The sequence below is a fragment of the Barbus barbus genome (genome assembly GCF_936440315.1).
Source record: "Barbus barbus genome assembly, chromosome: 14".
NCBI lineage: Eukaryota > Metazoa > Chordata > Actinopteri > Cypriniformes > Cyprinidae > Barbus > Barbus barbus.
Window position 1 is genome coordinate 23,325,593 of NC_136742.1, and position 12,839 is coordinate 23,338,431.

General features: G+C 34.9%; 1 protein-coding gene across 4 annotated transcripts in view; it reads left to right on the forward strand.

Annotated features, from left to right (window-relative positions):
• The window catches only part of LOC306880688 (CD2-associated protein-like), a 53,250-nt gene that overhangs the window by 22,746 nt on the left and 17,665 nt on the right, over positions 1-12,839 (forward strand). For 2 of the 4 annotated variants that reach the window (XM_079434399.1, XM_079434400.1), the window contains exons 4-10: positions 1,527-1,627; positions 2,484-2,604; positions 4,250-4,419; positions 8,204-8,297; positions 10,094-10,200; positions 11,578-11,676; positions 11,906-11,959. In XM_079434399.1, coding sequence (XP_079290525.1) covers positions 1,527-1,627; positions 2,484-2,604; positions 4,250-4,419; positions 8,204-8,297; positions 10,094-10,200; positions 11,578-11,676; positions 11,906-11,959 — 746 coding nt within the window. The remainder of the gene's footprint in view (positions 1-1,526; positions 1,628-2,483; positions 2,605-4,249; positions 4,420-8,203; positions 8,298-10,093; positions 10,201-11,577; positions 11,677-11,905; positions 11,960-12,839) is intronic. The other 2 variants (XM_079434401.1, XM_079434402.1) reach the window with 1 other exon arrangement.

Here is a 12,839-nt window from a genome sequence, read left to right on the forward strand (position 1 = left end):
GCTTTGGCCAGTAGTAGGCAGCAGTTGCTTTTTTATCGGCTCATAAAGCCTGTTTTCATTTCCTCTGTCTTGAGTCTTGAGTGTACGACTGTCTCAGATTTTAGAGGAAGTCCACTTGATCCTCTCCAGCTGCTTGGGAACATTGTCACAGAACACACAACGATTGTGGTGCCGTCCTACCTTCAAGGTTTCTGCTGAACAAATCATCTAAAACAGTGATAACAGTGGAATGTAGTTGTGTTGATTCTCTTCCTCTGTGCTCCTGTGCAGGTTTATCACATTGTACCCTTGAGCAAATAATGTATGTTTTGTTTCATTTCTGCTCAGTGCAGCTTACATTACAAGCTAGCCATAGAGAGCCTTCTACTAAACTAAACACTACTGTGGTAGTACAGTAATAGAATTAGATGCCAATACGGTAGTATTTCAGTATACAGTGATGATTATTTATTACTATATTCATGTACCATGGTATTAACTTAATATTAAGTAGTAGTACACTAAAAAAATTCAAGTTTGGGGTCAGAAATATTTTTTTTAAAGAAAGTAATACTTTTATTCAGCAATAATTATTAAACTGATCAAAAGCTTTAAATTGATTAGCAATAAATTAATCGCATTAAGGGACAGTAAAGGCAATTATAATGTTAAAAAATATGTATTTTTTACATAATTGCAGTTTTTTTTTTTACTTGCTGTTCTTCAAAGAATCCTGAAAAATGTCTAATGGTTTACACACAAATTAAGCAGCACAACAACATAATAATTAAGAAACGTTACATGAGCACCAAATGAGCATATTAGAATGATTTGTGGAGGATCATGTGACACTGAAAACTGGAGTAATGGAGCCATACAGGAATAAATTACTTTTGAAAATGTTTTACACTATTACTGTTTTCAGTCTATTTTTGATCAAATATTGCAGCCTTAATGAGCATATGAGACAAAATAATTGATACAGTAAAAATTGTTTAAAAATAATGTATATTTTTATCAATTCTTTTAATGTGAAGTTCAAAAGAACAGCATTTGACAAAAGAACACGTCTTTTTTTACATTTTAAATGTTTACTGTCACTTTTAATCAATTTAATGCATCATTACTGAGTAAAAAAAATAATAAAATCTTACTGATCCCAGTCTCTTCAACTGTAGTGTAATTGGTAAATAATTGAGCATTTCTCACAGTCCACAAGCATTAGAAGATTTAGTAGTGGAGAAGATTTCTCCGTTTAGTTTTTGGGTGACAGGTAAGATGTCTTAATTTGGAGCAAACGGAGTAATCTGCCGTTTTCTTTCTCCTTAAAGTGCACATGAATCATCTCAAGGACAGGGTGTGGCGTCTGTGTGTGAGAGTGTATGTGTGCATACAGGTTTAATAAAGACTCTTTCTGATTGTGCTAGTCTTTACTCATTGAGCCCTCTTCAGGTAGCTGGAGGAAACGCTCCACCTGCATACTGGCGTTATTGGCTGAGTGACGTGTCAGGCCAGATCCAGAGTGACTTGTTGTGTTTTCATTCCAGAGTCCAAGAGGCGTCAGTGCAAAGCCCTGTTTGAATATGTGCCTCAGAATGAAGACGAGTTGGAACTGAAGATTGGAGATATCATTGACATCACTGAGGAGGTCAGCTTCTGTCTTTTGTGTTTAATGTAACTCAATGTTTTGAAATTGTGCTGAATATATTAGTTTTCTATTTATAGAAATCCACGCGCAGCAAATGTTCTTTGATGGGCTTTTTGTATGCTGCAGTGTGAGATATGATGATAAAGTAGTTAGATGTTCCTTCATTTTCATTTCTCACGAAATGAGCAATTTCCTTGTCATTTCAGTTGCTCGCTCAGATTTTTCTCATGAGCTAGTAATAAAAATGTAGTTTATTTATTTATTTTACATACTCTCTCTTAAACATTCTTTGTGACTTCATCTATAATGGTATGTAGATCAGTGGTTCTCCAACGGTGGCTTGTGGTCACAAGTCACAAGTCTGTTTTGATGGGGTTGCAGACCGGAAGGAAAACAACTATAAAATGCAAATTAAACAATTCTTGAAATCATATCATTGTGAATAGTTAGTAAATGAATAAAATAAAATAAATGGGCATACATAGCCTGAATGCTTCCAATACCAATTTGACCAACATGCTTGACATCTCCCTCATCAAAAAATAAATAAAAAGAAATATGCAGGACTACTTTAAACCAGATTATATTTAATATGGCTCTTTTATGGCAAGGAATTTTTTTTTTTTTCTGCCTATCAAAATTCAAGCAACATAAAAAATATTACACAATTTTATATATTTTTAAGTCCTTTAATTTTTTAGGACAGTTTTGCTTTGCGCTTTAAACAATTTTGCTATTGTGTTGTTTTGTCACTTGATGTCCAGTGTAAAATCTGCATCCTGAAGTGAAACCAGTTGAGACCTACTGTCTACTGTCTGGACAGTTCCTGTATTAGTGCTGACTAAGTGTTTTTTAGGTTGAGGAGGGCTGGTGGAGCGGAAGCATGAATGGGAAGTCTGGACTCTTTCCTTCCAACTTCGTCAAAGAAATAGAATCAACTGAAGAGACAGACACCAGCGACATAACAGAAGAGCCAGGTACTGCTCAGCTTATCTCAGAGAGGGCATGTTCTTACACGAAAACACTCAACAGACAACTTTGTTGGTTTTTTGTGCGTTTAAGGGTGTGTGCGCGCTCGGGGTTTTGGAGGTGTTAGCCCTAGTCACGGCATCTGCAGTTGACAACTTTTTGTTCATTATTTATTTATTTGAGGCATTAGGCCAACTGAAGCAGTCTTAAAAAACAGGTGAAATGTACTCCACTGTTCAAAAGTTTGGGGTCAGTAAGATTTAAAAAAAATATATATATAAAGTTTTCTTTATCAAATAAATGCTGTTCTTTTGAACTTTCTTTTCATCAAAGTATCCTGAAAAAAAATAAAGTATCACTGTTTCCATGAAAATATTAAGCATCACAACTGTTTCAACATTGATAATAAGAAATTATTCTTGAGCATCAAATCAACATACTTGAAAGCTGAAAACTCAGTTTTGCCATCACTGCAATAAAAATATATTTAAAAAAAAGTTATTTTAAATTGTAATAATATTTCACAATATTACGGTTTTACTGCATTTTTGATTAAATGAAAGAAATCTTGATGGGCATAAGAGACTTTCAAAAACATTACTGCCAACCCCAAACTTCTGAACGTATAAATTAAATAATAATTGCCCATATTGAATAAATATTTGGTGTACATTTGAAAAAAATGTTCACCCAAAAATTTAAAGTTTGAAATGAAAAATGTCATTATTTACTTGTTATTAATGTCATGTTCCTCCAAATCCATATGAATTTCTTTCTTCAGTGCAACTGAAAAGGAGAAACTGTAAAGAATTGTACAGGTTGTTTCTTTTACCACAAGGTTTTCCAATTTAAAGTGTGCAGAAGCATCATAGCTAAATTTTAAATTTAAATTGCATACTGTATTCCAAGTTTTCTGAATTCATAAAAGCTTAGTATGAGCAACAGACTGAACCGTATGATTGAACAAAGATTAGTTTATTCAGATTAGTAAAATCAGGCTCAAAAGAACGATTTTCTGTCACTTATTATTATTATTATTATTATTTAGTCATTTAGCAGACGCTTTTATCCAAAGAGACTTACAAATGAGGACAACAGAAGTAATCAATCGTAGTATTAAAACGACTAAAAACAGATCCAAAACTAAAAGCTAAAACTTGATAAATGCTACTTATACACCTTTTAAAAATAAAGAAATGAAATAAAAATGACAAATGCATACAACAAAATTTCAAAACTTAACATTTAAATGAAAAACAAAAAAAAAAGCTACAAACAATTCAAAATATTAAAGAACAAAAGGTATAAGAGTATAATAATGATTCTAACATAACATTAAGCCAAACACCAAAAAAAAACAACTATATATAGCGCAAATGTCAAGATTTTTAGTTCCAACTTAAGTTTTTGTTCCTCACACAGATGTATTGTACGACTTTAGAAAACCTGGCATGTAGCGCACAACTTGTATGGATCACTTTTCTGATAACTTTTATTGTTCTTTTGTGTTTGTAATGTGAATTCAAACTTCAAATTCAAATATCAGTTATTTTAAAAATGTTTATACAGTTTACTTTGCACATGACACAGTTTTGTTTTTCAAAATTTTGTAAAGCTTGTTGTGGTGGTACTCATACAGAAGTGTGTTCACAGATAACAGAGATGGCGCGTCTAGCCCCACGTCCCCTCACCAAGGCAACGGAGTCATGGCCCAACCGAAGAAGATCAAGGGCATCGGTTTTGGTGACATATTCAGAGAGGGCTCTGTAAAACTCAGAGTCTCTCAAAGATTACCATCTGACAATGAGGAAAAGAAAGAAAAAGTAAGTGTAGTTCTGCACATGACAATGTCTTATTTGCCTTCCTCAAAGCCTTTCCTTTGTCTGTACTGCAGGACTAGTACCAATCCCAGAAAATGCAGTATGCACTTCACATTACACAGAAATCTTTCAGTATTGTAGACGTCACAATCAAAAATAATGTGTGGCTATAGTTACATATGTAAGATATTCTGGTATGGATGAAGTAGGAACTAAGTAGCAAACCAATGTAGCACATAATAGTCTCTTGTAAAATTATATCATTGCCTTGGCATGTATGAAAATCAGTGCTGCTTATTCCCATAGCCAAGAGCAATGGAGCGTTGAAGGCTAATTACATGTCTAACTGCTCTACAAGTTTTGCCAGTGAGTGCTCAAGACTTTACCGTATAGGCAGACAGTCTCATGGTGAGACATTCCTTTTTAGGAAATATGTCTTTCTATTTTTGGATTTCATTATTTAGGGTGGCTGTTTTTGAAGAATTCTGGTATGGACTGCTTCTCTTATTATCGTTTGTTCTCTGTACAGCTCAAACTGAGGGCAGAATATCCCTGTCTGTGCTTTTGTTGCGTCTGCAGACAGCTGGAAGGCATTGCACATTTTAGACATGTCAATGACTTGTGCATTGTCTTTACGTTTCTAGAAGCTACAACTTTTAGTTTGCTCTTAGTTTTATAGGCAGCTGTTTGCAACTTCAGTTTCATTCTTAAAGACAGCTTCAAATCAAGATGAACCCTTTTACAACCATTATAAATTCCCCTGGTTGTGCGTGATTCATCAGTGCGCATTACTCTAGTGAAAGAAATGTCTCATCAGAACATAATAGTTTGCTTTGAAATTTTTGGTGATGTAACCCATACACCGTTGGTAACGATATAATACTGTAAAAATCAAGGATATTTGAACTGGGTTACAATTTGAGGCAACATTTTTCTTTTATACAATGAAACTCTTAAGAATTAAATTTTTCTTTGCTATTGTTGTCATTAGCTTGCTCAATGGTTTTTCTGCTTTACAATGATATTTATTGTGAAAAGAGCTATAGATATAAATCAAATACAAATTTATTTGAAAATATTTCTCTAGTATTATAGAAAAAATATTTTGTAGAAAAACAAAATACATAGTATTTCCAGATAATGTTTATTAATATGTTCAATTATTTATTCATGTTTATTGCTTAATTTTGTGCATGCATTTTTGCTTTGTGTATATATACAGTGCCCTCAATATTGGCACCCTTGGTAAATATGAGCAAAGGCGTCTGTGAAAATAAATCTGCATTGTTTATGCTTTTTATCTTTCATTAAAAAATTCCAACCTATCATTGAAGTAAAACAATTGAAAGTGGGGTGGGGGGGGGGATCTCATTGTGAAATAAATGCTTTCTCTAGTTCATGTTGGCCACAATTATTGGCACCCAATTATTGCAATGTCCTTTTCCCAGGGTAACAGCTCTGAGTTTTCTCCTGTAATGCCTGAAAAGTTTGGAGAACACCTGATAAGAGATCAGAGACCATTTTCTTCATACAGAATCTCTCCAGATCCTTCAGATTCCCAGCTCCATGTTAGTACTACTTCTCTTCAGTTCACCTCACTCATTTTCTGTAGGGTTCAGGTCAGAGGACAGGGACAGCCATGGTAAAATATTCATTTTGTGCTCAGTGACCTATTTTTGTGTTTATTTTGGGTTGTTGTCCTGGTGGAAGATCCAAACACGGCCCATTATAAGATTTCTAACAGAGGCAGTCAGGTTTAGATTTTTTATCTGTTGGTATTTGATAGAATCCATGATGCCATGCATCTGAACAAGATGTTCAGGACCTCTGGCAGAAAAACAGGCCCACAACATTAAAGATCCAGTTTGTACTAAACTCATCTGGTGGGTTTGCTGCCAAAAAGCTATTTTTTTTTAGTTTCATCAGACCATAGAAGCCAGTGCCATTTGAAGTTCCAAATTTGCTGGAGTTTGTTTTTGGATGAGTGAGGAGAACTTTCCTTGAAACCCTCCCGAACAACATGTGGTGATGTAGGGCATGTGTGTATGTGTGTGTGCGCGTTAATATATATATCAGCTATGATCCTTGGAGAGTCTTTGGCCACTCAAGCTCTCCTCCTCACCGTGCATTAGGACGATATAGACACGTCCTCTCCCAGGCAGATTTTTAACATCTTTAGTTGATTGGAACCTCTTAATTATTACCCTGATGGTGGAAATGGGGATTTTCAATGCTTTAACTCTTTTCTTACAGCCACTTTCTATTTTGTGATGCTCAACAATCTTGTTCTGCACATCAGAACTATATTCTTAGGTTTTACTCCTTGTGATGGATGATTAAGGGAATTTTGTTCCTCATATATATAATCCTATGGAACAGGAAGTCATGGCTGGACGATTTCATGCTCCTAGTCACCCTGGTGTGCTAAAAAATGTAAATACGAATGGGAATATGCTTCAGAGATATTTTACTCATAAGAATTTCTAGGGGTGCCAATAATTGTGGCCAACATTCATTGGAGAAAACCATTTGTTTCATCATGAGAGTTTCTCATCGCTTTCAATTGTTTTACTAAAATGAAAGGTTAGAATTTTGTGAATTTATTTGAGTGAAAGATCAAAAGGATAAACATTGCAGATTTATTTTCACAACCGCCTTTGCTCATATTTATCAAGGGTGCCAATATTAGTGGAGGGCACTGTATATCAAGCTTTTTTCTTTTTTTTCTGCACACACACACACACACACACACACACACACTCACATAGATATAAATTAATGAATTTGTCTTTATATTTGGGGGTTCTTTGCATTAAAACGTTTGGAAACCCCTAATATAGATGATATTAATAACAATAATTTCATAGCACATGATTATTGGAGATGTACCTTAGTTAAAATCAACCCCATCCTACATTTCTCCCTGAAGTTTCAGTTATTAGTGCACTACCATTCAAAAAATATGGGATTGGTAAGATTTTTAAACGTTTTAAAAGAACTCCTTCACTCACCTAGGCTGCATTGATTTGATCAAAAATACAGTAAAAACAGTCAAATTGTGTAATGTTATTGCAGTTTTTATTTTATTTTATGCAATTTATTTCAGCAGCCAATACTACAGTCTTCAGTATCACATGATCATTTAGAAAGCATTCTAATATCCTGATTTGGTCTTCAAGAAGCATTCCTTTTTATTATCAATATAGAAAACAGTCAAAGGAGCAGCATCTATTTAAAATGGAAATCTTTTGTGATATTAAAAACCTTTACTGTCAGTTTTGGTTATTTTAATGCATCCTTGTTGAATAAAAGATAAAAACTGATCCCAAACTTTTAAATGTTAGTGTACATCATGTTAAATTTGCCACAAATGACCTTCCATGTTTTAGTCATTTAGCTCTGTTTACAATACTAATGCATTTAACCAATACTTCCTTTCTCCCTTTTTGTCACATTTTGCATCCCATTATGTCATTCAGATCAGTTGAATCATCCACTACGTCTCATATCAAGAGGTCATTTATAACATGCCATCATGTGATGTCAGAGGATTTACTAAATACTTATATAGTCTTAATCTATTTTGTATTAAAAAAAAAAAAGTCTAAATGCGGCATGCGCTCCCATTGAATATGTGCATATGTAACAGTGGCGATTGTTTGCTCAGCATTCCTTTCATCCAGGCATGGCTGACCTGTCTCAAAGTCTGTACCTTCCAGTGTGCAACTGCATGTGTTTGTGTGGCTGCCGTGTCAGTAAATCCATTTGTGATTCTGCTTCATTTTAGCCAATTCTATCATTACCATCCGCCACAAAACCCACCCCTTTGAGCACTCCTGAACCCCCTAAAGGAGAAAAAGAGGCAGAGAGCAAAGGAAAAGGTGAGTTCATGGGAAGGTTGACATAAAGCTGTATGTGATTTACAAAAATAATGACTGGAGATTTATGGAAATGCACCAGACATGAACGGCTGAAACTGACTGCCCTGATTATGACTGACTGACATTGTTTTTCTTCCACTTGGTTATTAGCTAAACCCAAATTATAGATTAGTATGTCTTTCTGTTAGTACTGAAAGTGCACTTAAACCTTGTGCTTTACTAGTAACAAGTTTTTAATACAGATTCAGTAGTAGCTACATAAGACAAATCAAGTACATCTCAAAAAATTTAAATATCATGAAAAAGGTCAATATTATTTTTCAGAAAGTGAAATTTTGATGATTATGGCTTACAGATAATGAAAACCCCAAATTCTGTGTCTCAGAAAATTAGAATATTACATAAGATCAATAAAAAAAGTACATTTTAAACAGGAATGTCAGGCTTCTGAAAAGTATGTTAATTTCTATGCACTCAATACTTGGTTGGGCCTCCTTTTGCATTAATTACTGCATCAATGCGCCGTGGCATGGAGGCAATCAGCCTGTGACACTGCTCAGGTGTAATGAAGCCCAGGTTGCTTTGATAGCGGCCATCAGGTCATCTGCATTGTTGGGTCTGGTGTCTCATCTTCCTCTTGACAATACCCCATAGATTCTCTATGGGGTTCAGGTCAGGCGAGTTTGCTGGCCAGTCAAGCACAGTAACACCATGGTCATTGAACCAGCTTTTGGTACCTTTGGCAGTGTGGGCAGGTGCCAAGTCCTGCTGGAAAATGAAATCAGCATCTCCATAAAGCTTGTCAGCAAAAGGAAGCATGAAGTTCTCTAAAATTTCCTGGTAGATGGCTGCGTTGACTGTGAACTTCAGAAAACACAGTAGACCAACACCAGCAGACGTCACGGCAGCCCAAATCATCACTGACTATGGAAACTTCACACTGGACTTCAAGCAACATGGATTCTGTGCCTCTCCACTCTTCCTCCAGACTCTGGGACCTTGATTTCCAAATGAAATGCAAAATTTACTTTCTTCTGAAAAGAGAACTTTGGACCACTGAGCAACAGTCCAGTTCTTTTTCTCTTTAGCCCAGGTAAGACTCTTCTGACGTTGTCTCTGGTTCTGAAGTGGCTTCGTAACCCTTTTCCTGAAGACGTCTGAGCGTGGTGACTCTTGATGCACTGACTTCAGCTTCAGTCCACTCCTTGTGAAGCTCTCACAAGTGTTTGAATCAGCTTTGCTTGACAGTAGTCTCAAGCTTGCGGTCATCCCTGTTGCTTGTGCACCTTTTCCTACCCAAATTCTTCCTTCCAGTCAACTTTGCATTTAATATGCTTTGAAACAGAACTCCTTGAACAGCCACCCCTTTCAGTAATGACCCTCTGTGACTTACCCTCTTTGTGGAGGGCGTCAGTGTTCATCTTCTGGATCATTGCCAAGTCAGCAGTCTTCCCCATTATTGTGGTTTCAAAGAACAAGAGATACCTGGAATACTGTAGGGACGGTCATTAATTGTAACTCAAATGTAAATATTCTAATATTTTGAGATACTGATTTTTGACTTTTATGAGCTGTAAGCTCTAATCATCAAAATTAAAACAAAACAACTTGAAATGTTTTACTTTACAAGTAATGAATCTAAAATATATGAAAGTTTCACTCTTTGAAATAAGTTACAAGAAAGAAATTAACTTTTTTTCACGATATTCTAATTTTTTGAGATGTACCTGTACTGTAGCATATATACATCAAGGTGTAGCATACATATATCCTTTTTTTTTCTTGTCTCTCTACAGTAAAAGAATATTGCAAGGCCACATTCCCCTATGAAGCAACTAACCAAGATGAGCTGGATTTAAAGGAGGGTGACGTCATCCACGTACTGAGCAAGGTACGGAAGAGGGTGAGCAGATGTCTTCCTAACCACAGAGATCTCCATATAAACAACACATATTCAGGAAGCATCCACAATAGGAATATTAAGCATGACAGGCATTATTTAATAAGTTACATTTATGTAATGTACAGTTATAAAAAAGAAAAAGAAATCTGCCAGATGATAAGCATTGAACATCTGAAAACAAATAAGACATATTTGTGTCTATTAAATTTAGCAATGAATTGGTTAACTTTTAAAAGTTTTTTTTTTTTTTTAAATGATTAAATTACATAGTGACATTATTTTAGTAAAGAAAGGGAAATGTATTTTAGTTAACTAATCACTGTTTTTTTTATTGTTGAATTTAAGAAAAAAGCTTTAATTCACAAAATATTAATTTTAAATTGATTCATTATCCATTTATAAGTATCTAAGGTAGATTTTGAAACTAATACTAAGCTAAATGTCCAGTTTTGTTAAACAGCCAAGTGGGCACTGTTATCTGCTCATTTTGATAATTTCTGAATAGCAAAATGTCAGCAGATTAATCAACTTTTTTTTTGGAGTGTTGAATCATCTTTTTTTTGCAAGTCTATTTTATAGTCATTTGTGAAAATTTGGTTATAACACTGCATATATAATAGTTGTACAAGAATAAAACAAAAGTTGTTTGTTTATTTTTTATTTGATGTAATGTGTGACACTGCACGACACTGCTGTCAATGCTTAATATATGTCAACTACTCACATAAATAAACAAAGAATAAGACTTTTAGCTTTGTTTAGCCATCAGGGAGCAGTGTAAACCAGTTTTGGTATCTACATTAATAATAAAGCAGGAAGTGCTCCGCCTCTTACAAAAACCTGTGAACCAGTAACTTTCACTCTCTTCATTTAGACTAGTTAGTCTATATCCTGCTCTGTAGTTTAGTCTGGTGTGTGAAAACACTACTTGATACAAACAAGCTTAGGCAGTTTGTCCACATTTCTGGAAATTATGCCAGAGAGGTAGAGTCATGGTTCATATTAGAATTACAGTGTAATTATGAAGAATATTAACATCTGATGCATGGATTAAATCAAAGTTTAAAGGGAAGAACCACACTATGATGAAAATAGTCTTTATTTACAAAAAACATGCATGACCTTTAATGCAGTTGTTGCTAGTACAGAGCTCTCAGATGGGGATTCTGATGTGAAACTGTTTTGAAGTGGATAAAAATTGAGTTTTCTGTTTGAAGCAGATCAAAGTTGGAAATGTTTTATACATGATCACCATCTAGTGGCAAGGGATATGTCTGCATTGCCTATTCATAGTCATGTGTATTTAAACTTTTAAGGTGAAGATTTTATAAAATAAGCAATTTATGTTCAGAGTGATTGATGATTTTGATGTTTTAGGACACAGGAGAGCCAGGCTGGTGGAGAGGAGAGATCAATGGCAAGGAGGGAGTTTTCCCAGACAACTTTGTAACTCTGCTTCCTGAGACCGACAAAGAGGTAAATTTACATTCATTAATGCTGCGTTTGATGTTTACCTTGGGAGTCTTCTTTTTCGAAAAAGGAAATTGAACTACCTGTGCAGACGTGAAAAAAAAAAAATTATCTGAAACGTCTACTTTACTTTGGAAAGTGATTGTTCTCAAAACTAATTCTCAGTTGCAACAAGTAAAAAATTACTAAAAAAATTATTTCTAATGAAAATTTCTTATTTTTTCCCTCTATACAGACACTCACATCCAAAAGCTCCATTAAAGCATCTCCTAAACCGGAACCAGAGGAGGTAGGCAATGCTAATCATCTCGTTAGAAAATTTGCAGTACGCTTTTTATTATATATATATATATATATATATTTCGTTTTTTTTAATTTTTTTTATCAGCTCTGATATTTTTTAGCGCTGTCTCCCAGCCCTGATTCTCAATGAAAGCTCATTACTAAGCATTTTAATCAAAGACTTTAAGGACCAAAATCAACAACACTCCAGACAATATCAAGTTAACATTTGATGTATTTTATTATTTATTTATTTATTTATTTGTGGTTCATTGTTGGTAATTTGAGCTTGAAAGAAGCGTTTAAATCAAAATGTTACAAACGTGGCTTCATTCTAGCTTTAGGGTCTTCAGGTTTACCCTAAGGGTGCATGTTTAACCACATTTTGCCAAACTCTGGAACAACAGGCCCTTTTTATTGTGAGAAGCAGATTATTTGTTCAAAGCACCAGCTGCCATGTCTAGAGAACAAATAGAGGGCTTGTGCTGGCAAAAGTTATCTATTTTCCAGGAAAATTCTGTGAAGCCTCATACCCCTACACTGAATCAGTTCATGGGTTGATATGCTTTGGGCACAAGTGTTTTTTCTTTCTTTCTTTTTTTTCTTTAATCTGTTCTCAACTTCATTGGTGAATTGGTCTTTGTGCTGCTACGGTGAGAATGTGATAAGATGAAGCTCATGTGATAGGTTGTGTAGTTCAGCGAGCAGTTCATGAAAATGTGAACGTGTTCATTCCTCCAACCAACTCCAAGGAGCCCAAGATCAATCCTTTATCCTATAAGTGTCCTGTCAGATGATGAGGCATTGTTCTCTGTATGTGAAGGGGACGGAGGGCATTAGGAAGGCAATTTCTGTAAATTGTAGTTGACTGCAATTATAGTGCATTC